Source organism: Balaenoptera acutorostrata, chromosome 10 (assembly GCF_949987535.1).
Source record: "Balaenoptera acutorostrata chromosome 10, mBalAcu1.1, whole genome shotgun sequence".
Taxonomy (NCBI): Eukaryota; Metazoa; Chordata; class Mammalia; order Artiodactyla; family Balaenopteridae; genus Balaenoptera; species Balaenoptera acutorostrata.
In genome coordinates this window covers 37,309,073-37,334,264 of record NC_080073.1, presented here as the reverse complement: position 1 = coordinate 37,334,264, position 25,192 = coordinate 37,309,073, and the positions used below count along the sequence as shown (strand labels likewise).

The window sequence follows — 25,192 nt, the reverse complement described above, 5'->3', positions numbered from 1 at the left end:
AGCCTCTCCCTGGCGCTTCCGGCCAACGGCTGCGGCGCGTGCGCCCTGCCGCTCACTGACGTATGAAGAGGGGTCGGACCCCGACACCTTCTCTGTGTTTGCTCTCCTTGGACGCTGGGGTGCGCCAGAGACACGGGATTCCTTTTCCTGGAACGTGACTCCTCCCCGTCAGGGGCAGGGGCCAGGGTGAGAGAGTCTGACTCTAAATAACCGGGGCAGAGGGATCCGGCAGCCCCCGGGAGAGGAGGGCAATGCCCGCACGTGGGGCCAAGGTCACTGGACAACCGGTGGACACGTATTGCATGCCTCAGGCCAGATGAGCAATTCTAAGGGCGCGTCAGTCCCCTGGGCCTTGGCTGTGTCCGGATCAAGTGTCCACCCATCCATGGGACAGGCTGCCTGCCCGCCTCGGCCTGCCCAGCCTCTGACTCACCAGACTGGTGGCCAAATAGCTGGAATCCTACCCACACCCACTTCTTCCCCGCTCCCCTAAGGCTTACGGGAGGTTGTTAGAACTAGGACTGCTTGGGAGTTACTGACCTGGTGGCCACCACCGCTCCCAGGTCCCTGCTTCTCTTAGGTGAGTGCCCTATGGCCTTGCCCACAGCCCTCCACAGGGCATGGCAGGGCGGGTGTGACTGACCCTTGCCCTCTGGCAGTTCAATGCCACTGGTCTGGGACGGAGGCTGGCACCCCAGAACTCTTGAACCTGCTGGGAAGGGTTTCTGCGCTATTGGGTCCCAAGCTTTGGAGGGACAGATCTGGTCTTAGGAGTGCTGCCCCCCGGGAGCCACTGCCCACTCTCCTCCATAGCTGGGGTGACTCAGTCCAGCAACCATGCCAGGTCCAAGTTAGCTGAGATGGGGGAGGAGCAGAGAGTGCTCTGGGGAGAGGAGCCCAGAAATGGGAGGGGGGAGATGCTCCTTTCACTTTCCCTTCAACCTCAGAACACGCAAAAGAGCCATAGAGGGTGAGAGCCCATCTTCCTTGACCAGACTGGGCAGACTGGACAGGGGCCTGGCCTGGTCTGGCCCTGGTGACTGGAGAAAGGGGTGTATCTGGGGTACAGAGACCCGGTTTTGGTCAGGGACCGGGAGTGGGGAAATGGAGGCAGAAGGAGGTCACCAAAGGGCAATCTCAGGGTGGGGCAAGTTGGTACTGTTCCAGCCAGGTGGGACGCAAAGGCCATGGATGCCTGAGGGCCCCCTCTGTGCCCCAGAACAGCCATGGCTCCAAAGCGCAAGCCCCAGGTGCAGCGTGAGGGTCCTGAGAAGAAGAAGGGGCGTCAGGGGGCAGAAGAGGAGGACAGTTTCCGCTCCACTGCCGAGGCTCTCAGGGCCACACCCACAGAGAAGCGCATAGCCTAAATGGACCCCCTGTGCCCACTCAGCTGCAACCCTGGGACCCAGGTAAGCTGTAGTCCCCGGCCAGTCCCAGTGCCTGCTCCCTCTTGGGTACAAATACACTCAGACCTCCTCCCCTCCCACTTGGCTCTGGCCAAATAGCTCAAGGCTCCCAAGTAAACTGTGTTCTTGCAAGACCCCAAAGGTCAGGCAGGGCTATATCCCATCAGATCCAGGTGGGTCATGTCTGCTCTTCAGACCCCAGGACAGGCCCCTGAACTTCTCAGTTTTCCCCCCACAACACTTAAGTCAGTGTTCCCAGACAGGGCCTCCTCTGACACCCCAGTGCAGTGTGATTCCTGTCAGCGTGCAGCCAGGTACCCCATCCCACCCAGGGGCGGCCGGAGCCAGCCTGCCCTCCGCACACCCCCTCTGACCACAGGTGCATGAAGACTATGACTGTACCCTGAACCAGACCAACACTGGGAGCAACAACAACAAGTTCTACATCATCCAGCTGCTGGAAGAAGGTGACTGCTTTATCTGCTGGAACCGCTGGGGGCACGTGGTGAGTACCACCCACCCACCCTGTGCCCGCATCCTCCCCACCTCTCCCTGCTCAACGCAAGCCCCCTGCTCCCCGGGGTCCCCACAGCTTACTCAGGCCAAAAGGCCACAGCCTCTGACCGTGCCCTGCCCCACCTCTGACATCCAGGGGCGCTCGGCACAGGGCCTGCACAGTAGAGGCCAGCAAACATTTACGGCGGGCACTGTGGTAGGCACACCTCTGAAAGCTGTTGCTTGCCAGGAGAGGTGGGCCAGTCAAAACTCAGCCATTTCATGTCATTGGAGGATGCACAGAAGGACTTTGAAAAGAAATTTCGGGACAAGACCAAGAACAGCTGGGCAGAGCGGGACCACTTTGTGGCCCACCCCAGCAAGTATACACTTATTGAAGTACAGAGAGAGGATGAGGCCCAGGAAGCCATGGTGAAGGTGAAGTGGCCAGGGAGGGAGGGTGGGCCTGGGCCGAGGGAAGGGACGGCCACTGCCCAGCTGTACACCCTCAGGCACAGGCCTTCCTCTCTGGCCTCTGTCTGGCCAGGCCCTGCTCCAGGTGCAGGTGCCCTGCCCAGCTGCTCCTGCCCACATGTTCCCTCTACCCCTAGGTAGACAGAGGCCCAGTGAGGACCGTGGTTCAGCAAGTGCAGCCCTGCTCCCTGGACGCAGCCACACAGAAGCTCATCACCAACATCTTCAGCAAGGACGTGTTCAAGAATGCCATGGCTATCATGAACTTGGGTGAGGGGGGAGGAGCCAGGACGGGTAGCAGGGATCTGGGGGTGGCAGGGCTGTGGGCCTGACTCCCCACTCTCCCCATCCCCCCAGATGTGAAGAAGATGCCACTGGGGAAGTTGAGCAAGCAGCAGATTTCCTGGGGTTTGGAGGCCTTGGAGGCAGTGGAGGCGGCCCTGAAAGCCCCCGCAGATCGTGGCCTCAGCCTGGAGGAGCTGTCCTCCCACTTCTACACCATCATTCCCCACAACTTCGGCCGTAGCCAGCCCCCACCCATCAACTCCCCGGAGCTTCTGCAGGCCAAGAAGGACATGCTGCTGGTGAGGGTTGGCAGGTTGCAGGCAGTGGGGTTACCAAACAGATAGATGGGGCAAGGGAGATGGGGGACAGATAGATGGACTGCAATGGGCAGGCCGAAGGACAGGGGAGGGGAAGGCCAGACAGATAGATGGGGTGGGGCTGAATAAGGTGGGGTGGCCATGGTCCTATTTATGTGGGAAGGGGAGGGGAGGCCCAGGGTCAAGGGGACACACAAGCTGCCAGTGCCCATCCCCTTAGGTGCTGGCAGACATCGAGCTGGCCCAGACCCTGCAGGCAGCCCCCGAGGAGACAAAGAAAGTGGAGGAGGTGCCACACCCACTGGACCGAGATTACCAGCTCCTCAAGTGCCAGCTCCAGCTGCTGGACCCAAAGGTGCCTGAGTACAAGGTGGGCCGGTCCCCACAGAGGAGCCGAGCTAGCAGTGGGCACTGGCCCTTTGCCTGTCTGCCCTCCAGGTGCCCAGAAGAATCCCTCTCCTAGGGCCTTCTCTCGCTGTGTCTCCAGGGCCTGAGGAGAGCTCTGGGACTGCGGGGGACAAGTGGAGGTTAGTCCATACATTGCTTGATCTTGGCACCCAGCTTCTTGTCTCCCCGCAGGTGATACATACCTACTTGGAAAAGACTGGCAGCAAGTACAGTTGCCCTGCTCTTCAACATAGTTGGACAGTGAACCGAGAAGGGGAGGTGAGGAAGATTCCCTCCCCACGATCACTACCTTGTCCCTTAGGGAGATGACCTTGGCTTATCTTCTCTTTAGTGAGTTGGCTGAGAAACTCTGACCCGTTTCCACCAGGCCTAGGTCTTGTGCATGTGTGCACGAGTATGTGAGTGACTAGGGAACCCTTGGCCTTGGTCATACTCTCTGATGGCAGACAGAAACACCTGAGCTTGGGTGGCATGACTCTCCCGGTTCCCATCTCCCCCCCAGGGAGATCAGTTCCAGCCCCACGACAAGCTGGGTAATCGGAAGCTACTGTGGCACGGCACCAACATGGCTGTGGTGGCCGCCATCCTCACCAGTGGGCTCCGCATCATGCCACATTCTGGTGGCCGTGTTGGCAAAGGCATCTACTTTGCCTCGGAGAACAGCAAGTCAGCTGGCTATGGTGAGGTGTCCCTCGGGGCCAAGCCCTGATTGGGTATGGGGACACTAAGGAGCATGGGGCCCATTACTTGTCCCACCTGCGGTGGATCCAGGAGAGGACCCCTCGGATAGTTACTGACTAGAGAGCTCAGTGGGGCATCCTGGGGGTTGGGGGACTCAAAGGAGGCATCCGCTGGTCAGCGACAGCTTCCTGGAGAAGGTGATGCAGATGGGATGAGTGTGCCAACCTGACCTGGGAGGGGGTGAAAGAGGAGCCTTCAAGGTAAAGCAGCCAGGGAGTGGCACGAAGCCTGGGAGGCTGCGGCAGGTCAGCACCTCCAGGCACGGCCTGATGACAAAGCTTAGAGCAAATGCCTAGTGTGGGTGTGGGGCTTGGGGGCCCAGGAGGATCAAGGGAGCCTTATTCAGAGAGCAGTGGGCAGTACAGTTGAACGTGGCTGCAGCCGTTGGGAGGGTGGCAAAGGCCAGAGGCTGCAGGGAGGCTGTGTTCCCATCCAGGCCAAATGTGATGGGCCCCCAGCCCAGGGCAATGGAGGCGGAGGAGGAGAGAATCCATGAGAGGAGTATGTGGGAGGTGGGATGAGCAGCACTGTGGGAAAGGGTTGAGGGTGTCTCCAGTGACCCCCAAGTTTCTGTCCAGAGGTGTCCTCACTGAGGTGACCTGCCCCTACTGGCTCCTCAGCCCAGGTGGACCTCATTATTGGAGAACACTACCCGCCCCCACTCAAGAGAGCAAGGTCGGAGGATTCATCCAAGAGCAGATGGAGCTGAAGGTTGCTTAAGGCCAAGGCGTCCACTGGGAGGGCGGAGGAGCCTAAGAGGGAGTGGAGGGTGGCCTCAGGAGAGCATTGCAAGGGGGTCCCAGGGTAGAGGGTGAAGGATGCCGTGGCAAAATCAGCAGAGCAGGCCTGAAAAGCCCCCACCCCAGATATGGTCACTGGAAGGCCATTACTGACCTTGGTGAGGGTGGCAGACGCCTGGCCTCTGGGAGTTGAGGAGTGGAGGAGAGAGGGGGGAGGGAGCACAGCCAGGACAAGGGGCCTGGAGACATGGTTGGAGGAAGGATGGGTACTTTTCTGGGCCGGGGCAGCAAAGCCAAAGGAGATAACAGTGCAGCAGAGAGGAGCCCAGGGAGTCAGGCAGAGAGCCGGTCTGCCTACCCTGAGCCTCCCTGTGTCCCCCAGTTACTGGCATGTCCTGCGGGGCCCATGACATTGGCTACATGTTCCTGGGTGAGGTGGCACTGGGCAGAGAGTACCACATCACCGTCTATGAGCCCAGCTTGAAGCAGCCATCCCCTGGCTTCGACAGTGTCATTGCCCGTGGCCACACAGAGCCTGGTGAGTCCCATGAAGCTGGACAGGCCTAAGGATAGAGGTGAGGCTGAGATGGAGCAGGATGCTTTCAGGGAGGAGGTGAGCAAGGAAGGGGCGTGTGAGGAAGGAAAAAAAGACGCAGGATTCTTCACTGCAGTCATTCACTCTATCATTCAACAAACATTCACTGATTCAACAAATCTTTCCTGGGCATCCAGGAGAGCTTCAAAGAAGAGGTGTCATTGACTGAGCATTGAAAGATGAGCAGGCTTTTCCCAGGCAGAGAAATGGGGGAGGAGATTCCAGGCAGAAGGCCCAGCCTATGCAGTGGTTTGGAGCTTGGCAAGGTGGGAATGAGTGGGCACTCCCTGTGGTAGAAGTGGAGAGCACAGGGGGTAGGACTTACCGGTAAAGCCAAGGACCAGTGACCCTTGGGTCATCCATGGCCCTTGCTGTGCCCTGCAGTTCCAACCCAGGACACCAAGCTGGAGCTGGATGGCCAACGAGTGGTGGTGCCCCAGGGCCAGCCCATGCCCTGCCCAGAGTTCAGCAGCTCCAGCTTCTTCCAGAGCGAGTATCTCATCTACCAGGAGAGTCAGTGCCGCCTACGCTACCTGCTGGAGGTTCGCCTCTGAGTTGTCTGCCCGACCCGCCTCCCGTCCACCGCCAGGAGCTAGACCATCATCCTCAATCTTCCTCCCATCCCTGGTGCCCCCATATCACCCCTTCTTGTTCTCAAATCTCCCTCCTGTGTCCAGACAGTGATCCCCTCTCCCTCTAATCCTTGGTGGTCCTGGCATGGCTGTGGCCTCAGTCTCGCCTCCTAAGGTGATGGATGTGATGGACTGGCGTTATTACTGGGACACGGATACAGCAGCCTATTCAAGCCTGTGTAGTTAGAGAAGCACAGGCTGAGAGTGGGCGGGTTCCACATCCACCCGGGCCGTCCACCCTGGCCCAGACTGTCCATCCGAGAGAGGCGTGATCACCGAGGTGGGCCGAACTTCAGACATGCACAGGCAAGTGTATTAAACATTGTATTGGCTCACCCCCTGACCTCTGCTTGTCTGTGCCAAAGCTGCACCAGGCCTGCGCCTCCTTGCTCTCCACAGTGACCCACCACACCACATAGCAGTTCCAGCCCCACTCCAGGGAGTGACCACTCACACGGGTGGACGTGGGTTGTACACACACTCCCACCCACCCTGGTCAGTCTACATTGGTCACTGCAACGACCGGCCTCCTCTGATCATTGAGCCTCCAAAAGGGACCCTCCCCATCAACTCAGAACTGTTGGTCATGTGGGGATCCACCTGGTGATTCTGTCCTTTAGCCGAGACATGGCCAGGCAAATCAAGCGTTCCTTGTGTCTTGGCACCAAACACCCATGTGTGTCTTCTATGTGAATATCATAAATGAATTGAGAATATCTGCAAGGGGTGCAGCTCTGCTGTCATGAAAGGAATGCTAGTTATCACCCCAGGTTACCCTGTCCACAAACAAGGGGTGCAGATGCTAGACAGCAGGTCAGGGTCCAGTGCAGTGTCACACACCACATTTAGTTGTCATGTCTCTTTGGTCTCCTTTCATCTGAAACCATTCTTCAGCCTTTTTTTTTTTTCCTTCATAACTTTGACACTCTTGACACTACTGAAGAGTACAGGTCAGTTGTTTTATAGACTGTCTCTCAGTTCGGGTTTGTCTGATGTTTTGTAGTGATTAGATTCAGGCATTGTAGTTTGGGCAGGAACATTACATGAATGCTGTGTCCTCGGTGCACTATATCAGGAGGGACATGTCCCATTCTTGGTGATGTAAATTTGGTTGCTCAAGGTCGTGTCCACCAGGTTTCTCCACTGGGAAGTTACCATTTCCCCCATTTGTAATTAATCAGTAATCTGTGGGGAAATATTTTGAGGTGTGAATGTCCCATTCCTCATCAACTTTCACCCACTAGCTTTAAAATCCAATGATGATTTTTACCTGAAATCGATGACTTGAATCGATTTTTGCTGATGGTTGCAAATGATAGTTATCTAATTTAATTCCATCATTTCTTCTGTATTTATTAATAATAGCCCCCTTTGTTTATTATCAGTATGGATTTGTGGGTTCCTATTTTATGCAATGGGTTATAATCCATTACTGTTATTATTTTGATCCTCAAATTGTCCCAGCTTTGGCCAGCAGAAGGTCCTTCAAGCTGACTGTGTCTACATCATTTTATGAGCACTTCCTTATGTTCTGGTATCACACGATATTCCAGGCTCATCTTGCACAAACCTAGAATCAGCCATTTCTCCAAGGAGCCCTGGTTCCCTAGAGCAGGAAATGGTATTTAGAATCCAAGATCTGGGCAGTAGGTATGCTCTTTGGTACTGGGTGTCATTGCTTTTCAGTCCCAGTAGCAAAGAGGGCTAGGAAATATGTATATGTAAATAAACACATCTATCTGTGTCTGTTTCTCCAATTCCAATCCAACACCATATGGTCTTTCCATTCTTCCCCATATCCATAATTTTACTCCCTTCCCCAACTGTCAGAACTTTGGTTCTCATCAACATCAATATATTTACTTATTTGCTCAATCCCACACAAAAAGCAGTTTCAGAATTGCTACACCCAATACCATTGTGAAAAACAAACTTTCTAAGTAGAGCTCAAGATTTACTGAATCATTCAAGATTATCTTTCTGTCTTTAGACTGAGGGTCAATGGTCAAAGCAACAATTTGAACACAGGTTCAAATGTTACTTGGATTAGTTATTTATTTCCCTTCAGTGTGGTTATATTATTCATTTGAAATGCAGGTAGTTTCATTTGCTTCTATTTATATTCACTTCTAGGGTTTTTCTCATCTTTGTTGATTTATTTTTTTCAACACGTAGAGCATTAACATGGTTCTCAAAAGTCCAATCTATCCAAATCTATGCTCAGAAGAGTGTCCTCCTAGCCCTTTCACTCCATGCCCACCCACCTGCTGTAGTTTCTGGTTTATCCTTCCTGCATTTCTTTGGAAAAAAACGAAAAAACAAAAACAGACAAACTATAAAGTGTTTCGTGTGTATTTTTTATTTTTTGGCCGCACGGCATGCAGGATCTTCCCCAGCCAGGGATCGAACCCGCACCCCCTGCAGTGGAAGCATGTAGTCTTAACCACTGGACCGCCAGGGAAGTCCCAAGGTGTTTTGTTTTTTTAAATAAATTTATTTATTTATTTATTTTTGGCTGCATTGGGTCTTCGTTGCTGCGTGCAGGCTTTCTCTAGTTGCAGCGAGCAGGGGCTACTTTTTGTTGTGGTGCACGGGCTTCTCATTGCGGTGGATTCTCTTGTTGTGGAGCACGGGCTCTAGGCACGCGGGCTTCGGTAGTTGTGGCACACAGGCTCAGTAGTTGTGGTGTGCGGACTCCGTAGTTGTGGCACACAGGCTTAGTTGCTCCGCGGCATGTGGGATCTTCCTGGACCAGGGCTCAAACCCATATCCCCTGCATTGGCAGGCGGATTCTCAACCACTGCACCACCAGAGAAGCCCTTGTTTTGTTTTTAATTTATTTATTTTTGGCTGCATTGGGTCTTCGTTGCTGCGTGCGGGCTTTCTCTAGTTGCAGCGAGTGGGGGCTACTCTTCGTTGCAGCGTGTGTGCCCCTCACTGTGGTGGCTTCTCTTGTTGAGGAGCATGGGCTCTAGGCGCACAGGCTTCAGTAGTTGTGGCACGTGGGGTCAGTAGTTAGTTGTGGCTCATGGGCTCTAGAGCGCAGGCTCAGTAGTTGTGGGCGCATGAGCTTAGCTGCTTCACGGCATGTGGGATCTTCCCAGACCAGGACTCGAACCCGTGTCCCCTGCATTGGCAGGCAGATTCCTAACCACTGTGCCACCAGGGAAGTCCCTCCCGAAGTGTTTTAATTGCTAATTTAGTTGAATGATTTTGCAGGGAGCATGCACTCTCCAACCCACCATAGTCCCCATCCCTCCCTATTGCCTTCCCCAGTCCCCTGTTCTCATTTGCTTTCCCACCTGGCCTTGCTGAGCCCTCCCCAGACCCTGGTGGCTTGGGCGCTGCCCCAGGCCTGCAGGCCTAACTGGGCAGTGAGAAAGCCAATGCTCTCTCCTTTTTCTGAACCAAGACCTCAAGAATCCAGCTTCACCTCCTGGAGGCAAATGCCCACATTCAAGTTGTGGTCAAGTACAGGAAGTGGTGCCTGTGTGGACAGAGCTTAGGAAGCAGGCGACCTGGTTTCCAGGTATAACTTGGCTGTGTAATCCAGAACACATTCCTTCCCTCTCTGAGCACCAGTTTTCTCATCTGAATAATAGAGAATTGGACCGGGGCCCTTCGAATTCCAGCAACAGGTGACTCAAATCCAGAGGTTCATGCCCTGTTGTCTGCCACCCAGATCTGTGCTGATGCGGACTGCGTGCCTGTGAGGGGTTCTAGGGGCACAGGCACAAGCAAGACACAGACAAGGTCCCTGCTCTCAAGGGGCTTGCATTCTAATAAAACAGGCTCTAAACAAGTAGGTGCATAGATACGAAATACAATATCAGGTAGGAAAAGTACCAGGAAGAAAAATAAAGCAGGGTTAAAGGAGTAGTGATGGGAAAGTGGAACAATTTTAGAAAAGATGGTCACTGAAGGCAGAGACCTGAATTAGGTGAGGGAGCAAGCCATGGAGAGATCTGAGGCAAGGGTGTTCTGACAGGAAACAGCACATGCAAAGATCCTGAGGTGGAAACCAGTTTGACATGTGGGAGGACAAGCATGAAGACTGTACGGCTGGAGGTATGGGAGGCAAGGAGGAGGCGGGTGAGGTCAGAGAGGTGGGGAGAAGGCCATCTCAGCAAAGAGGAGGTGAGATTCTATTTTGATGATGGGAAGTTCTTGGAAGGATGAGTGCAGGATCATGACCTGATCTCATTTGTCTTTAGAGGGATCCACTTCAGCCAGCTGTGTAGAGAGTGGATCTGTGGTGTCAGTCAAGATCCAATCAACAAAAGAGAAATCACTCTATGTATTCCAGACAAGAGGAATTTGATACAGGGAAGGAATTGAACTACCAAAGGGGCTGGTAAGTCAACCCTGGGATTAGCAACAGCAGGAAGTTGCTACCACTCAGGCTGGAAGAATGATGGTATTCCAATGCCCAGAGGCCAGGGTCACCCAGCAGGCACCAGAACCCCAGAGGGGACTGCCTGAAGGGAGCCAGGGCTATGGAGAGAGAGGATGTCCTCCACAGAGGCAGATCCAGAGGTAGATCCAGGCTGAGCATGAAAGGGAAAATACCCTGGCTTCTTCCCTCCTGCCACCCTCCAGCCTTCTGCTGGTAACTTCCATTGGCTGAATTTACCCAAAAAACAAATGACAAAGGAGCCTGGGAAATCAGTTCCTTAGAAGGCAGAGCAGTGCTGTGGAAGATGGGAATGGATCTAAGGGCAAACAGACAAATGACCAGCACAAGGTGCAGAAGTGGAGGCCAGGACGGGTCTGAAATGGTCCAGGTGAGGGGTGATAGTGGCTGGGAGCATGGTAGTGGTGGTGAGAAATGGCTGGATTCAGACACATTGATGGATTGGATGTGGTGTGTGGAGGAAAGGGAGGTGTCAATGGAAACTTCTGAGATGGCATTTACTAAGAGGGGGAAGACTCTGTGGAGCAGATTGGGGTAGGGGGTCATGAGTCAAGTCCTGTTTTGGGGCATAGGACTTTTGAGATGCCCAGTAGTCCCTGTACTGGTGGTGATGTTGAAGAGACAGCTGGAAACCCAAGACTGGGGTTCAGGGGAGAGGAAGGAGCTTCAGACACAAAGGCAAGCCATCAGGGTATACATGGGGTTTTGCCATGAGACTGGGTGACACCACCTGAGGGGCATATGCCCCATTGGAGTCACATGGCTTTCCCTGAGACAATACCTTGGTGGTGGGGGGTGCAACACACTGACTGACCAGGACTGGGTTTCGTGCCTAGTCAGGAATGTAATATGAAAGGTGAGGGTCTTGCTCACCCAAACCACATGTGCTGAGTTGGGGAGAGGTGGCTTCCTAAAGAAAACTCAGAGTGTGCTTAGCAGAAGGGGACTTGTTTGCTAACAGCAAAAACAAAACAAAACAAACAGCAGTTGCTCCCTAAGGGTTCCTCTCATTAATTCCACAGTGTCTTGAAGCACCTATTCTGTGCCAAGCTAATACCAGCTGAGCAACCTACTATGTGCCAAGTCCTGTGCTTTTCCCCTCACTTTACCTAGAGAACTAGCCCTCCTGAGGACCAGAGGGTACCTAGGGGTCTCCCAGCTCCAGCTCTCATCTCACTGGTACCTCAGTTTCCCCTCAGTACAAAGGCTGAATGATCCAATTAACCCCACTGATGGGGATGGCAGAAGACAGCAGATGTGGGGCGTGGCACTTCCCACCCTTGGAAAAGGCAGAATAGGATGTGGCTGACTCCAAAGCCCACACTCTAATGTCCTGAGTCTCACTCCAGCCTGTGTCTGCTCTGGGCCCCCCTCCCGAAGCACCCACAGCACTTCCACAGCACAGCCTTCAGCCTCCAGCTGGCAGCTGCTAGGACCCAGGGGGCCGGTGCCAGGCCCTGCCCCTCCCTTGCCAGCTCTGTGTGTCTCCAAAGGGCAGCATCAAAGTGACAGCCAGTACCATCTCCAGCAGGGGCTGAGTTGCTGGGGTGGAGGAGAGAGCCACAGCCCCAGCCTTGCACACTTCCATGGGGCCGGCCAAGCCCCCAAGAGAATGGCAGCCTGGGTGTCTGAGCCAGCGCCTGGGCAGCCTGTGAGGTGAGAGGCTAGAGGACCAACAGACGGGTGATGGGAATGGGGCCGGGGGTGGCGAGGGGCGGGAGGGGGAAGCTCCATTTCGCTCTCTGCATCCCAGCACAGGGTGAAGCCTGAGCGCTCGAATGGCCAATGCCACAGGGCTGAACGCACCAGAAGTCGCAGCCTCGATGGGGTTGATCCTGGCGGCTGTCGTGGAGGCGGCAGCACTGCTGGGCAACGGCGCACTGCTGGTTGTGGTGCTGCGCACGCCGGGACTACGCGACGCGCTCTACCTCGTGCACCTGTGCGTAGTGGACCTGCTGGCTGCCGGCTCCATCATGCCGCTGGGCCTGCTGGCCGCTCCGCCGCCGGGGCTGGGCCGCGTGCGCCTGGGCCCCGCGCCCTGCCGCGCGGCGCGCTTCCTCTCGGCGGCGCTGCTGCCCGCCTGTACGCTCGGCGTGGCGGCGCTCGGCCTGGCGCGCTACCGCCTCATAGTGCACCCGCTGCGGCCTGGCGCGCGGCCTCCGCCCACCCTCGTGCTCACCGCCGTGTGGGCGGCGGCGGGGCTGCTGGGCGCGCTCTCCTTGCTCGGGCCGCCGCCCGCACCGCCCCCTGCCCCGGCTCGCTGCTCGGTCCTGGCCGGGGGCCTCGAGCCCTTCCGGCCGCTCTGGGCGCTGCTGGCCTTCGCGCTGCCCGCCCTCCTGCTGCTCGGAGCCTACGGCGGCATCTTCCTCGTGGCGCGCCGCGCTGCCCTGCGGCCCCCGCGGCCCGCGCGCGGGTCCCGGCCGCGCTCCGACTCTCTGGACAGCCGCCTCTCCATCTTGCCGCCCCTTCGTCCTCGCCCGCCCTGGGGCAAAGCAGCCCTGGCCCCGGCGCTGGCCGTGGGCCAGTTCGCAGCCTGCTGGCTGCCTTACGGCTGTGCGTGCCTAGCGCCCGCTGCCCAGGCCGCCGCGGCAGAGGCGGCCGTCACCTGGGTAGCCTACTCGGCCTTCGCGGCTCACCCCTTCCTGTACGGCCTGCTGCAGCGCCCTGTACGCCGGACGCTGGGCCGCCTCGCCCGACGAGCCCTACCCCGGCCCCCCCGGGCCTGCACTTCGCGGGCCTGGCACCCGCGGGCCCTCCTGCAGCACCTCCATAGACCTCCAGAGGGCCCTGTGCTAGGCCCTTCTGAGGCACCAGAACAAGCCCGGGATTTGGCAGGAAGGGAGAGCCTGAGCATGCCAGAGGCCACGTGAGAGATGTCTCCCAAGGTGAGCCGGGACTGGAGAAAGCAGGGTGGTATCACAAAGGGCCCATCCATCCTCCAGCACAGCTTATGGCAGGTAGCCTGCCTGCACTTCTGGCTCTGGAATGGGAGAAAGGGGGCCTGCAGCCTAGTGAGGCCCAGAGGCTTCTGGGAGCTAGGAATCCTGAGTTCTGGGCCCAACTCTGCATGGCCTTGTACACAGACCTACCCTTCCCTAGGCATCAGTTTTCCCATCTGTACCCTGGACCATCTCTAAGGGCTCCTCCAGCTTGGGTGATCTGGACACTCATGGATGATCCCCAGGCCAAGGAAGAAGCAGAGGTGGGCAGGATCACAGAGAAGAGGGCCCTAATGGCTCACAGCCAAAGGGAATGGGCCAAGTAGGGCAGGGTCTGGGTTACAGCCACAGCAGGAGGAACCAGTGAAGGGACATTCAGAAAGACCTCCCGCACATCTGCACCAAGGAGAGGCTGGACAAAACTACTGGAACGCCTCCATCAGCTTCTAAAAATGCCCAGAAAACAACTGGATCGCTTTGGTGCCAGAGGCAGGAGGCTGGACAACATGACCGCCCAAAGAGCCCTAAAGCCCCAGAACTGGCATGTGGAAGGGGCCGAGGCCCAGCTGGGGCTGATGGAGTCACAGATGGGGGTCCTCTGGGGTCTCAGCTACACCCGTTTTCTGGAGGTTTTGCCAATACCCACAGTGTTTCACAGCTTCCTGGTCTCTCAGAATATTTATTCAAAAACAGGAATTGAAAAAACTGTACAGAGTGTCTGCTGCTGAGAACTCGGCCCCTGCCCCCATGCCACTCCCCCAGCTGCCTGGCAGTGACCCCACTTCGGGTTGCCCTCTGCCAAGCCCAGCCAGTCCATTCCAGTCAAAAGGGTATCAGTGGAAGCAGCAGGAATCTGCAGGGAGGTGGGGAGAGAAGCATGGCCCCCAGCCACCCCCAGGCCTCCTCCCTGATCCCCACAGGGGGACAGGAGGCAGGGAAGCCCTGAGGGATGGGGAGTGCATGAGTGACCCCCCCCCAAAGTGGGGGCACTTAGGATGCTCCCTGCATCCAAGCACAGAGCTAGAGGGGATCAAGACCCCTACCCTGGGGCTGCTGCAGCTCCCCAAACCCTGGGCCAAAAACCGCCCCCACTCCGAGAGCAGGAACTCCCACAGACCGGGGCAGGGTGGGGGGTGCATCCATGCGTCTGGGCATTAGCGGTGTTTGGGACCCCCCCCCTCCCCGGGGTGGAGTCTCCTTGGGCAGATAATGGAGGCAGCCCCCTGCCGGCAGTCCTGCCTGCCCCCGTGCCTGTGCCTTGGCAGGCCTCAGTAGGGGGAGAATTTCTGCCGCTCAGCTTTCTTGCTCCCATTGGCCGCTGCCATCTTGGCAGTGTAGGCCGCCAAGCCCGGCGGTGGCCCTGGGGAGGCAGGTGGTAGAGCCAAGAAGGGTACAGGCTTGAGGCCGATGAAGTTGGAGAGGGAGATGGCATAGGGCGTGCCCAGCAGGCCTGGGGGAGCGGTGGGCAGGGCTGTCAGGGGTGGCGAGAAGGGGGCAGGCAGGTCTGTGGGGGCCGAGCCGGGTGTCCCCCCAGAGGTAGACTTGGCCGTTTCTAGACTGGAAAGAGGGATAGAGGGGGAAGATGAAGGGGAAGGTGGGGGGTGAGAAAGGAGGCAATGAGGGCAAATGTAAGGGGTGAGATTAGATGAAAAATATAGAGGACTTGAGAACAATGACCTGGGGTGGGTGTGTTTGAGGAGAAGACGGGAAAGGTTGGAAGAGTGCGGACGGGAAGAAAGGACAAGCAGATATAGCATTGGGTAAGGGGAGAAATGGGGAGGCCGAAGACCCAGGGAAAAGAGACAGGGTTGGAGAAACAGGACATGGGGGACAGATGTAGGGGGAAGATGGGGCAACACTGAACAAGTGTGGCAGGGTTAGGGGAGGCAGAGGACAGGTCCAGGAGAAGGGAGGTCAGCTCTCCCCACCCGACCTGTGCCTTTCTCAGGCACAAAAGCCCCATGACCTGTGATACCCCACCCCACACTCACCAGGCAGTGATGAGGTACTGGGCCAGGGCGATGGACACTGGTGAACCAGTGATGGTCACGTGCCGCTCACCAGCGCCCTCTGCTTGGTTCCCGATCTTGATATGTGCCCCTGACATCTGCCGGATCTCACTGATCTTGCTGCCCTGGCGCCCAATCACGCAGCCAATCAGCTGGAGAGAGGGTGGAATTCAACCCTAGGTGAGGCCCAGACCCCCCGGGTCCCCCTACCCACCCTCAAACCACCCCATCCCGTCCTCACGTCGTTGGGAACCAAGAACTCCTGTGAGCTGGTCTGTGTGCCAGGATCCAGTCCTGCTGGGGGGAGAAGAGGGATTGGGCATGAGTCTGGACCTTTGCTGCCTCCCCATGTCCTTTCGAGAGGGGCTGCCTGGCCCCTTGGGATCCGCCCCTGCTTCCTTCTGCAGGGACTGCTCACCTGGCACCATGCTGGGTGAGGCGAAGGGGACTGCATGGCCCGAGAGCTGCTGGAGCTTGGTGACCTGTGCCAAGAAGAGAGGTCAGGAGTCAGAGGCGGCTCAGTTCGGGAAGGGGTGCCTTGGGCTGCGGTCACTCACCTCAGCTGAGGTCACAGCCCCATACTGACCCTGGACAGAGAAGCCCTGTGGGGACAAAGTGGGTAAAAGGGGGTTACTGTGATAGATCAGGGCAGTTTGGCCAGAGTCACCCCTCCCCACCTCTCCCTGGACCCCCCATTCCTTCTTCCATCCCCTTCCCCTTCTCCAGTAACAGATCCCACCCCTCCTGCTGTTCCCCCTCACCTGGTTGGTGGAGAGAAGGACAGTACCTAAGGAGAGGCTTGGATGATATGGGATAGTGGCTCCTTTGGGTGGGGACTGGAAGGCACAAATGGGGAGGCTCTATCAGGACCTTCTCAGGCCCCCCGTGACCTCCCCAAGGGCCCTGTGTTCTCGAGGCCCTCCCTATAACCCCCAGGTAAATGCAGCCCGACATCCTGGAGCTTCTCACATCCATCCCTGCAGCCCTGCTCTATCCCCGCCTGGTGTCACATGCCTAGGGTTTGGGGGCCTGACAAGGCAGGCCCAGGGCCCATCCCTTGCCCTCTCTCCCTGCCCCAGGGCAGCACCTCCAGGATGACAGCACAGATCTGGCGCACACACAAGATGATGGCATCAGGCACCCCAGAGACGGTGACAGCACGCTCTGTGGAGTTGGGGAGCAGGTCCCCTGCCACCTGCACCTGGGCACCTGTAGTCTGCAAGCAGAGAACGGGGGCCACTTCCAGCTACTCCCATAACCCAGAGCATGCCCAGGCTCGGAGCTCCCCACAGGACAGGAAGCTGTAAGCCCAGGTCTCCCCTCGAAACTGAAGGGTAAGACTCTCTTGGGGTGGTATCCCCTTCCCCTCACCTCTCGGATCTCCTTGATCTTGGTGCCAGCCTTCCCAATCAGCGAGCCACACTGGCTTGCAGGGATGACAAGGCGCAGGGTCACTGGAGGTCTGGAGACATTCCCTCCATTTGCAGGAGCAGCGCAGAGGTCCTGGGCAGGAAGACTGGGTTGGCCGTGCATGCCCCTGCTGCTCCCCCTCCCCTGGAGCACCTTCCTGCTGGGGGATGAAGGAGGGAAGCCTGCCCGCGTCCCACTCCAATGAGAGAACCCTGCCCTCAGCTTGGCCTTCCGTCCCACCCGTAGCCACTCTGTGGAGTCAGAGTCCTGTTCCTCCCGGGGAACCACCCGTGGCCCCCAGCCCCTCAGACAGCCACAGACCTCGTCCAGCTTGAAGGCAATCATGGAGACTGCATGGAAGACGGCTGCTGTAGATCCGGTGATGGTGGTGATGCGCTCAGGGCAGGAGCCCTCAGAGATGGTGATCCGGGCGCTGCTCTGTGGGTGCAGGACAAGCGCCAGGCAACAGGGCTCCTTCTCTGCTTCCTGGCCAAGAACTTGCCTGCCCCTCCACTCACCAGGCCCCAGCCAAGGCTGGAAACGGCCACCTTCTAGGGGCACTCACTGGTCATCCCAGATGGTGGATTCAGGGACAAGGTGAGGCAGGCATCTCCCCTCCCCTCCAAACCAGGTGCCCTGGGCTCCTCTCCCAAACTCCGTCCTCACCTGTTCCCGGATTCGCTTTACAGTCTCTCCTTTCTGCAGGAGACAAAATAGGAGGCAAAATAGAGAATGGCTCTTAGGCCAAGCAGCCGTTGCTTCCTTTCCTGGACTGAGGTCTCAGGTTGAAGGGGACATACAGAATAGAACGAGGTACCTACCTTCCCAATTATGCTGCCCACTTCCTGCAAACAAGACAAGAGTGGAGTCAGCAGGGTATCAATACCCCAGGCCCAGTGCTTTCCCCTACTTGGGGTAGGGGCTCTGCAGGAGACAGGATACCCAAGATCAAACTCCCTCCCAGAGGACCAGGTCTTGCCTCGCCTTGCACTTTGCCCCCTCCTGAGCCACAGTGAAGCACTCCCCCACACGCACTTACTTTCCCATGCATCAGCATCCGCAGCGTGAGGGTGATGCTGAGCTCTGGCTCCTCCTCCAGCCCCGCATCTGAGCCACTCATCCTGTCAGGCGGGGCTGGGGCTGAGGCCACCTGGGAGTGCGTCCACACTGTGGCCTGGCTGGTTCTGCAGGGGCAGTGGGAGATGGGTTAGAGAAGAGCTCAGCTTTCTTTCAGGTCCCTTGCCCTTACATGGGAACCCCAGAGCCAAGCTAGACAAACTTCCAGAGCAGAGAGATAGCGTGGACCACAAGTTTCAAGTGTCACATTGACCAGTTGCTGTGTGCAGCTCACTAGCTGTGTAAGCCTGGCTGACATATTTAACCCTTCTGAGCCTCAGCTTCCCCATCTGTAAGAAGGAGATACCCAGTCCAGTACCCAGAGTTATGAGAATTAAAATGAGATAGGTGCATATGTGATAGGCACCCAGTTTCCACAAGTATCCTTCCCTTCCCCTCGTACGTCAGAAGAATTAACTATGGGAGTCCACAGAGGGAGCCTCCTACCTGACCTCTTGGAAGAGGGGACCCTTGTGGATTGGCCCTTGAAGGTTGGGTTAAAATCGAAACGTTACTTCAAACAAGAGGCATTTGCGTCCAGGGACCAGAGCCCCTGCTGGCTAGAGCCTGGAGGAGCAGCTGGAGAGGGAGCTGGAGCAGCCACGGGGGCCATGGGAGGTCTTGAAAGGCGGGCAGAAGTGAAGGTAGTGAGGCTCCAGGAGGGTGGGCTGCACCTGTCCACTAGAGGTCACTAAAGCAGAGGCTCCTGCGGACAGCTGTGAGCGAGGTTCATTCAGCACTGGGGGTGGGGGTGGGGGTGGTATCTGGAGACCAGCCGTGTGCACAGTGGTTTTCTGAGCCCTCTCCTATGTGCTGAGGAGGTTACAAGTGTCCAGGCTGGCTGTGTTCCTAGCCTGGAGCACTTTCTACTGTACCAGAAACAAATCACTTGGACTATTGAGTCTCAGTGTTCTTACCCGTAAAATGGAGGGACTGCTTCCCCCTTGGAACTGGGTGATGGGTAAGAAAGGGATTGGGGGGCTGGGGAATGTCAAGGCCGTTAACTGATGGAAGGAGGAGCTGGAGATTAGCTGCTGGGATTAGCCCAGCCGCCAGCCCTCCCCACCCGACCCCTTTTCATGCCCCAACTTAATCCTGAACCTTAATCCTGCTTGGAAATCCCTCTCCTCCAGCGGCTGTCTCCCACCCGCCAAGGCTCAGCCTTGATGGGGAGCTCACTGGGGAACCAGAACCCGAGCAGGAAAACAGGGAGGGGACCAACTGGTGCCAAGTCTGAGCCAAGAGCAAGCTCTAACCCTATGAATTCCTACTGCCTGGGAGGGGTGGGGGGGGGGATGAGTGTGCTGGGCTCGAGCACCCCAAAGACCCCTGGGCACCTTCCTCTTCAGCCCCCTGCCCTATCCTGACTCGAGGGTCAAGGGTATGGAGCTCTGTTCAATGCCCTCTTCAGAACCCCCCTTGCTAGCCTGAGCGTGGGCATGGAGGAGGCGGGGTGGGGCTCCCAGGCTGGCTGTCTCTGGAAGCCACTGTATGGCCTGAGATCTTTATTTCTTCATCTGTACCATGGGGGTGACAACCCTGACTCCCCAAACACCCAGTAACTGTTGCCTCCCCAGCACCTGCTCCTTCCTCCGCTTGAGTTCTGTCCATCCGCTCTCCAGATGTCAGAGGTCAACAGTGGATGCAGGGCCTGTGCTCTGTGAGCATCCTGGCCAGCCTCATGCTGGCTGCCCTTGCTAACATTCCCCCAGCTGCCGGCAGTTCCCCCAGCAAAGCACTAGTGATGACGTGCTTAGTTTCTGTTGCCCTGGCCAGCCCGGGAGCCCCTTAGAGCAGGAGCCAAGGCTGCCACTCTCTCCTTGTGTTCCCAGAGCCAGGCCGGAGAAGTTACTCAGAACACACTGGTTATCTGAACGGATGAATTCACCAAACAGAAGGGGAGCCTGGTGCCTAGAGAGGGTCTGTAACCTGCCCAAGGTCACAGAGAGGTGGGGCCTGGTGGGACTAGCAGGGCCCTGTCTGCTCGTGTGAGGGCCTGTCTGCTTCCTCTGTCTGGCTGTCCTGTCTGGGTCTGTCTGTCCTCTTCCGGGGGCTACGGGGGCAGCTCTTCAAAGGTGGGGAGCAGGCTTTAGTAGTCTCTCAGACCCCTGCCTGGTTAGTAGACATGGGTTGTGTTTAGAAAGGACTGTACTTGTCCAGAGCCACATCTTAAGCTCTGGAACTTTCTGGGGCTCAGGGACCTCTTTGGGGTGGTAACCAATGGGAGACCCGACATTGTCCCCATACCATTTGCACATCAACTTTTGTGGGCAAAGGCTCCTGGGAAAATAGGGCAGAAGGGTTGGGATGTGGCCAGAACTAGGGCTCCTCCCCTGAAAAAGATACCTGGGTTTACAGCAGAGCCCCACTGCCCCAAATTCAATGGGTGACCTTGGCCAGGCCTGCACCTGACCTAGACCTCAGTTTACCTACCTGTGCTATGTGTGTGTGTTTGCAGGAAGGGGGTGGGGGAGGGGAGTGGCTGGTCTCTCTGTGTCCTTCCTGTTTTGATAGACCCTCAAGGTCTTTCCTCTCTTTAGGGGAGAACAAGGGGTCTTGATACAGGTCTCTCTAATTATTCTCCTAGGAGCCCTAAGAACAAGCAGCCCTACTAGGCATATTGGCTCCCCTTCTACCCTTACAGGGGCTCTAGGGAGTTGCTTGCTGCTCCAGCTTGGTGGGCCCTAGGTCCCTGCTGGGCCACCCACATAGCAGCCACGCGTCATGCCACACTGACCTCCAGCTCACCTCTGGGGGTGCCCAGCCCCCTCTGGTCAGCAGGGCTCCCTGGCAGAACATACCAAGCTCAGACCAGGCCTCTGACCTCGGGCGTTCCCTTTTTCTCCCCAGACCCCCTCCCCAGATCCAGTGCCCACTCCTTCTGTCTCTGGCTTCCTGCCACTCAGGCTGGAGAGGGCTGGGGGGGGGGGTGACAGCTGTGTAAGCGATGGCGGCTGCCCCTTCCTGCCCCTCCCCCCCAGCTGTCTCTCTCTCATGACAGCTGCCCAATCAAAGGGCCGGGGGCTTAGCCAGCTCCCCCCCACACGCAGGGATCAAGTGTCCACCCTGGCTTTGTTCTGGAGCAAGAACAATCCGGGGGAGGGGAAGGCTCCTGGGGCCAAGCAACTCAAGTGGACTGGCCCGCCCCTTGGGGGATTCCCTTGGCTCTAATAGCTAGAGTGTCTGGACCAACTAGGGCTTGTAGACCCACCTGGGCTGGGAAGAGAGAGAAGGGTCCAGTCTCCAAGTTCATCCCCCACCTTACATCCCCCAACAGTCCCCAACCTAACAGCCTCCTTCTATTCCTACTCCAAAAGCAGCCATGCTGGCCACACCCAGTGATGCTGGAGAATAGCTCAGGGCATCAGGCAAAGCAGGGCATGGCGGGGATGGGGGGTGGGGGAGTGGACCCTGGGACCGGAGGGGTTCAGCACTGAGGGAACCTGACTCCTCTGCCCATCCTTTTCTCTGGGCATGCTCACCCTTTCTGATTAGCTAGGCCTCCAGAAGAATTGCCCCAGCATTGCCCTTGGATCCATATGCCCAGCCTCTCAGCCTTACAGCCTCCCAGGATGGCCATTCATACCTACTTTATGGGAGAGTTGGGGGAGGAGGGGCCTGGAGGGGAGCAGCCTGGGGTCCTTGAGCTCCAGCCTCTGGTTCCTTGACCTAGAACTGTCCTGTAGACTCAGTACTAGGCAGAGAAGGGAAGCTCTGACAAGCTGGCTGGTGCCAGAAATGCTACAGCCTCCTTAGAGCATCATTAGGCAACCCCTCAAGAGTCCTCACAGCCAAGGGAAACCAAGGCAGGCCCAGGCCCAGACTGGAGTCCAGGAGAAAGGGTACATGGTACAGCCCCACGCACTGGTACCCATCCCCTCACTGTCTCACCCAAATTGAGAAAGGTCTCTAGCTTCCATTCTCCATGCTGGAGACTGGGTCACTCTACTGCTCAACAGCCATCCTTGGCTCCCCAGTGCCCAATGAATAAAGCCTGATCTCCATAGATGGGCACTCAAGGCCCTTCGTGATCTGGTCTCTGCCAACTTCTCTTGTCTCATCTCTACCCCATCCCCCACACACACCAGACTGCAAAACACGCCTAGCACCACCAGGCCTCTGGGCCTTTGCCCAGGCTGATCCTAGCTTGAAATGCCCATCCTCCCCACTCAGTCCAAATCCTTCTCAGATGCTGCCTCCTCTGTGAAGCCCTCCCCAACCTTCCAAGTCAGATGTTATCACTCAGGCCTCTCTGCCCCTCCAAGATGCCTGCAACTCAAAGAAGCCCCATTTGGGCATTTCTGAGCCTGCCTTTCCACTACACAGAGTTCCAGGAGGGCAGAAGCTCCTCCAGGAGGGCAGGAGCCGGTACCAGTCTCAGCGTGCAGGGAGAAGAAAGGGCTCACAGGGCCCAGAGGCATTAGAGACCAGCGATGGGGCTAAGAATCCCAGAGAAGCAGTGACAGTGGGGTGAGAAGACCCAGGGCTCAGGGGACCAGCCCCATGGGAGAGTCAGGATCCGCCTGGACAGGGTTCCCAGTTCCCATTCCTTAGCACCCCCAGCTCCTGCTCCTGCTGTGTCTCTGGTCTAGGGGCTCCCCAGGCGTTATCACTGGGGCGGGGGATTTGCACTTTGCTTTGAGACTTCTGGAGGCCCTGAGTGGGTTTCCCCATGGCGAAGGGGGGGCTGAAGGAAGAACTGTGGTGTGGCATAGGTTTCACAAAATCGGGCTCAGACTGTCATAGCTGGAAGGGCCTCATCAGAGGGGAACCTGAGGCCCAGAGAGGAAGGGGCTTGTCTGTAAGGCTACATGAGAATGAGAGGCAACTGGCAGAGCTGGCAGAACCCCAGGGTCCACCTGTGCAGCTCAGAGCTCTTTCCTCAAGAGGTCAGCGCCACTAGGCAATGGGGATGGAGGCTGGAGGGGGGCAGTGATGGGAGTAGGGAGGGTGGGCAGAGCCTGTCTGGGGACAGAGGGCGGGGCAAAGCCAGCCTCCCTGTGGCCTGGGCCTGCCAGGGTGTGTGGGCCGCCTGCTCCCAGCCCCCCACCCTGAGCATGCAAGAAGAACAATCCCCTTGTGTTTGGGCAGCCTGAGCCTGCATGCTGATGAAGGCTGGGGGGTGGGGGCTGGGATGGGGGCGCCTTGGAGGTTGAGGGGGTTCCAGGGCCCGGAGGGGCTAGGGGACCTTCAGATGGGAAAAGGATAGGGTCCCAGGTGCTGGCTCTGAAGCAGTGAGGGTAACCCCAGGAAAGAGTGAAGGCTGCAGTTGAGGTTTAAGGTCCTGGGGAGTCACTGGGGGTCTAAAAACTCTTTGTAGGAGAAGAGGAGCCCCTGGGGACACATGCTCTATTGGTCCAGCATGAAGGTGATCATCCTGCACTTGGTGGGAACTAAGAGCCCACATTCTGGAAGGAGGGAATGCACCTGGCCCTGGGTGCATCCCCTTGAAGACCACTCCCCAGGGTGCTGGAGTCGGGCGGGGCACTGGGTGCCACAGGTCCCAAGATGGCAGGCCTGGGATAGGGGACTGAGGAGGCGGGCACCTCCCTCTCCTGGCCAAGCAGGCTCCAGGGCCAGGCTGAAGTGACTAGCCAGAGCCCCCGCACCTCCCAGGACTCCAGCTAAGAAGCTAGGTCAGAGCTGAGGGGCTAAAGAGCCACAGAGCACGAGGGACCACTCCGAGCCCCCAACGTCATCTCCATACACCCCTGGCCTGGAGGTCTGTGTCTGGCGCCCCCAAGGACTGCAGAGAATGGGAAGGGGTGTGTGCTGAGCCAGGAACTGCAGGGGAATGGCAGATGGGGACAGAGATGGAGCAGAACCAGAACCCAGGGCAGGAGGTCGAGAGAAGAGCAGGTCCAAAGGACAGAAACAGCAGGTGGGATGAGGGCCTCAAATCTGGGGTCTCAGGTCTAGGAAACCCCTCCCTGGTACTGGGGGCTCCTCTAGCAGACCAGCGCCCCCCACCTGTGCAGGCCTGGGCCCGTGTGGGACAGGGAACGTGTTCCTCGCAGTCTCCCAGTCTCCCAAACCCGCGACCCCAGCCTGTGGACTCAGGCGCGGGCTCCCCGCCCCCAGCCGAACCCCCAAACTTCGCGGCCCGCGGTGCCCCGCCCGGCCCGCGCCCTACCTCGCTGGGGCTGTCCTGCGGCGGCGGCGGCGGCGCGGCGGCTGGGCCGCTCAGTCCCACATTGTCCCCGGGAGAGGCGGCCGCTCACAACTGCGAGTGACATCAGCTGCGAACAATGAGGGGTTTGACAGGCGCGGAGCCCGGCCGGCCCGGAGCCCGGCTCCGCGCCCCCCCCCCCCACCCCCGGCCCGCCCGGCCCGGCCCCTCCCCGCCCCCTCCCCGGATCCGATTACAGCGCGGCGGGCCCGCCCCAGCCGCCCCAGTGCCGCAGCCGCCCGCCCCGCCCCGCGCGCCGCGGTGCGCCCCGAACGGCGGCCGCTTCCGGGAGGGCTGGGGCGACCCTACCCCGGCGGCTCCTCCAGCCCCCGGGAGTGGGGATCGAGGGGGTTGGTCCGGCCTGAAGCGCGGTCCCAGCCACGGTCCTTCCCGCGCCACCCGCGCCTGCGCCCCGCTCCCAGTCCCTTCGCTCTCGGCCAGCCGGTCCTTCCGTCCCGGGCCGCCCGCCCGGCGACTCTGCCGAGCCCCCTGCACCCCCATCTCGGCCTCGGCCCCGCCGCCAGCGCCCGCGCTGCCCCGCTCCGGCTCGGGTCCCTCGGAGCTCAAGTTTCGACCCTCCGCCGGGTCGGGTTCCCGGCGCTCCTCGCTTCTGCGCCATCCATCCCCGCGCGGGGCTCTCGCCCACCAAGCCCCGCACCCCTCAGCCACCCCCAGCTTCCGCGAGGCCCAGCCCTCGTCCGTCCAGGACAGGTTACCGGACCAGCTGGAGGAGGCGCCTGTGAGCGGTGTGACCCTGTGCACCCGCCCCGTGATTCCCCCAGAGCTACCCCCAGAATTCCTTTTTGGGCTAGGGTCGCGAGGGACGCGGCGCAGTTGAGTACTCGACTAGGGAAGGGGTAAGAGTAGGGGGAGGAGCTGGGCGGTTCCCAAGCTCTCGCTTTCCCGCACCGCACCCCCGGCTGCCGCGCCCCCTGGGGCGCAAATCTACCTCCCCCTCTCCTCCGTAATCCGCTCAGCCTGGTCCCACTGACCTCCACCTCCCCCTACAGCTGAGTCTCTTGGCACCTGGGTGTGTGGGGGT

At 58.3% G+C, this 25,192-nt stretch overlaps 3 protein-coding genes across 7 annotated transcripts; 2 read left to right on the top strand and 1 right to left on the bottom strand.

Moving 5' to 3' along the window:
• Positions 1-212: 212 nt before the first annotated feature.
• On the top strand, positions 213-6,428 carry PARP3 (poly(ADP-ribose) polymerase family member 3). The gene is made up of 11 exons (XM_057555679.1): positions 213-580; positions 1,220-1,409; positions 1,786-1,911; positions 2,196-2,339; positions 2,513-2,645; positions 2,733-2,959; positions 3,198-3,347; positions 3,557-3,643; positions 3,888-4,065; positions 5,249-5,404; positions 5,846-6,428. The coding sequence occupies exons 2-11, from the start codon at positions 1,368-1,370 to the stop codon at positions 6,013-6,015; spliced, it is 1,413 nt and encodes a 470-aa protein (XP_057411662.1). The 5' UTR covers positions 213-580; positions 1,220-1,367; the 3' UTR covers positions 6,016-6,428.
• Positions 6,429-9,815: 3,387 nt separating this feature from the next.
• Positions 9,816-14,112, top strand: GPR62 (G protein-coupled receptor 62). 3 transcript variants are annotated; one of them, XM_057555572.1, is made up of 3 exons: positions 9,816-10,161; positions 10,308-10,447; positions 12,261-14,112. In XM_057555572.1, the coding sequence occupies exon 3, from the start codon at positions 12,286-12,288 to the stop codon at positions 13,375-13,377; it is 1,092 nt and encodes a 363-aa protein (XP_057411555.1). In that variant the 5' UTR covers positions 9,816-10,161; positions 10,308-10,447; positions 12,261-12,285; the 3' UTR covers positions 13,378-14,112. The 3 variants fall into 3 exon arrangements, with proteins under 3 accessions (XP_057411555.1, XP_057411554.1, XP_057411556.1); XM_057555571.1 differs by having other exon boundaries at positions 9,816-10,447; XM_057555573.1 differs by lacking the exons at positions 9,816-10,161; positions 10,308-10,447 and adding an exon at positions 12,003-12,163.
• On the bottom strand, positions 14,110-24,283 carry PCBP4 (poly(rC) binding protein 4). 3 transcript variants are annotated; one of them, XM_057555568.1, is made up of 13 exons: positions 24,115-24,283; positions 17,905-18,049; positions 17,687-17,710; positions 17,532-17,564; positions 17,187-17,303; positions 16,827-16,958; positions 16,543-16,671; positions 16,217-16,291; positions 16,013-16,057; positions 15,874-15,937; positions 15,697-15,752; positions 15,438-15,607; positions 14,110-15,003 (listed from the first exon to the last, which is right to left on the bottom strand). In XM_057555568.1, the coding sequence occupies exons 2-13, from the start codon at positions 17,983-17,985 to the stop codon at positions 14,715-14,717; spliced, it is 1,215 nt and encodes a 404-aa protein (XP_057411551.1). In that variant the 5' UTR covers positions 17,986-18,049; positions 24,115-24,283; the 3' UTR covers positions 14,110-14,714. The 3 variants fall into 3 exon arrangements, with proteins under 3 accessions (XP_057411551.1, XP_057411553.1, XP_057411552.1); XM_057555570.1 differs by having other exon boundaries at positions 14,110-14,299; XM_057555569.1 differs by having other exon boundaries at positions 15,697-15,749.
• Positions 24,284-25,192: the final 909 nt, after the last annotated feature.

Bases quoted from the DNA above. Each gene is read 5' to 3' on its own strand.
- GPR62 (XM_057555572.1), top strand. From the start codon at position 12,286: ATGGCCAATGCCACAGGGCTGAACGCACCAGAAGTCGCAGCCTCGATG.
- PARP3 (XM_057555679.1), top strand. From the start codon at position 1,368: ATGGACCCCCTGTGCCCACTCAGCTGCAACCCTGGGACCCAG. The intron at 4,066-5,248 runs GTGAGGTGTCCC...TGTGTCCCCCAG, and splicing joins CAGCAAGTCAGCTGGCTATG to TTACTGGCATGTCCTGCGGG. The intron at 5,405-5,845 runs GTGAGTCCCATG...TGTGCCCTGCAG, and splicing joins CCGTGGCCACACAGAGCCTG to TTCCAACCCAGGACACCAAG.
- PCBP4 (XM_057555568.1), bottom strand. From the start codon at position 17,985: ATGAGTGGCTCAGATGCGGGGCTGGAGGAGGAGCCAGAGCTCAGCATC. The intron at 16,058-16,216 runs GTGAGGGGGAAC...TTGTCCCCACAG, and splicing joins TCCTTCTCTCCACCAACCAG to GGCTTCTCTGTCCAGGGTCA. The intron at 15,753-15,873 runs GTGAGCAGTCCC...TTCTCCCCCCAG, and splicing joins CTCACCCAGCATGGTGCCAG to CAGGACTGGATCCTGGCACA.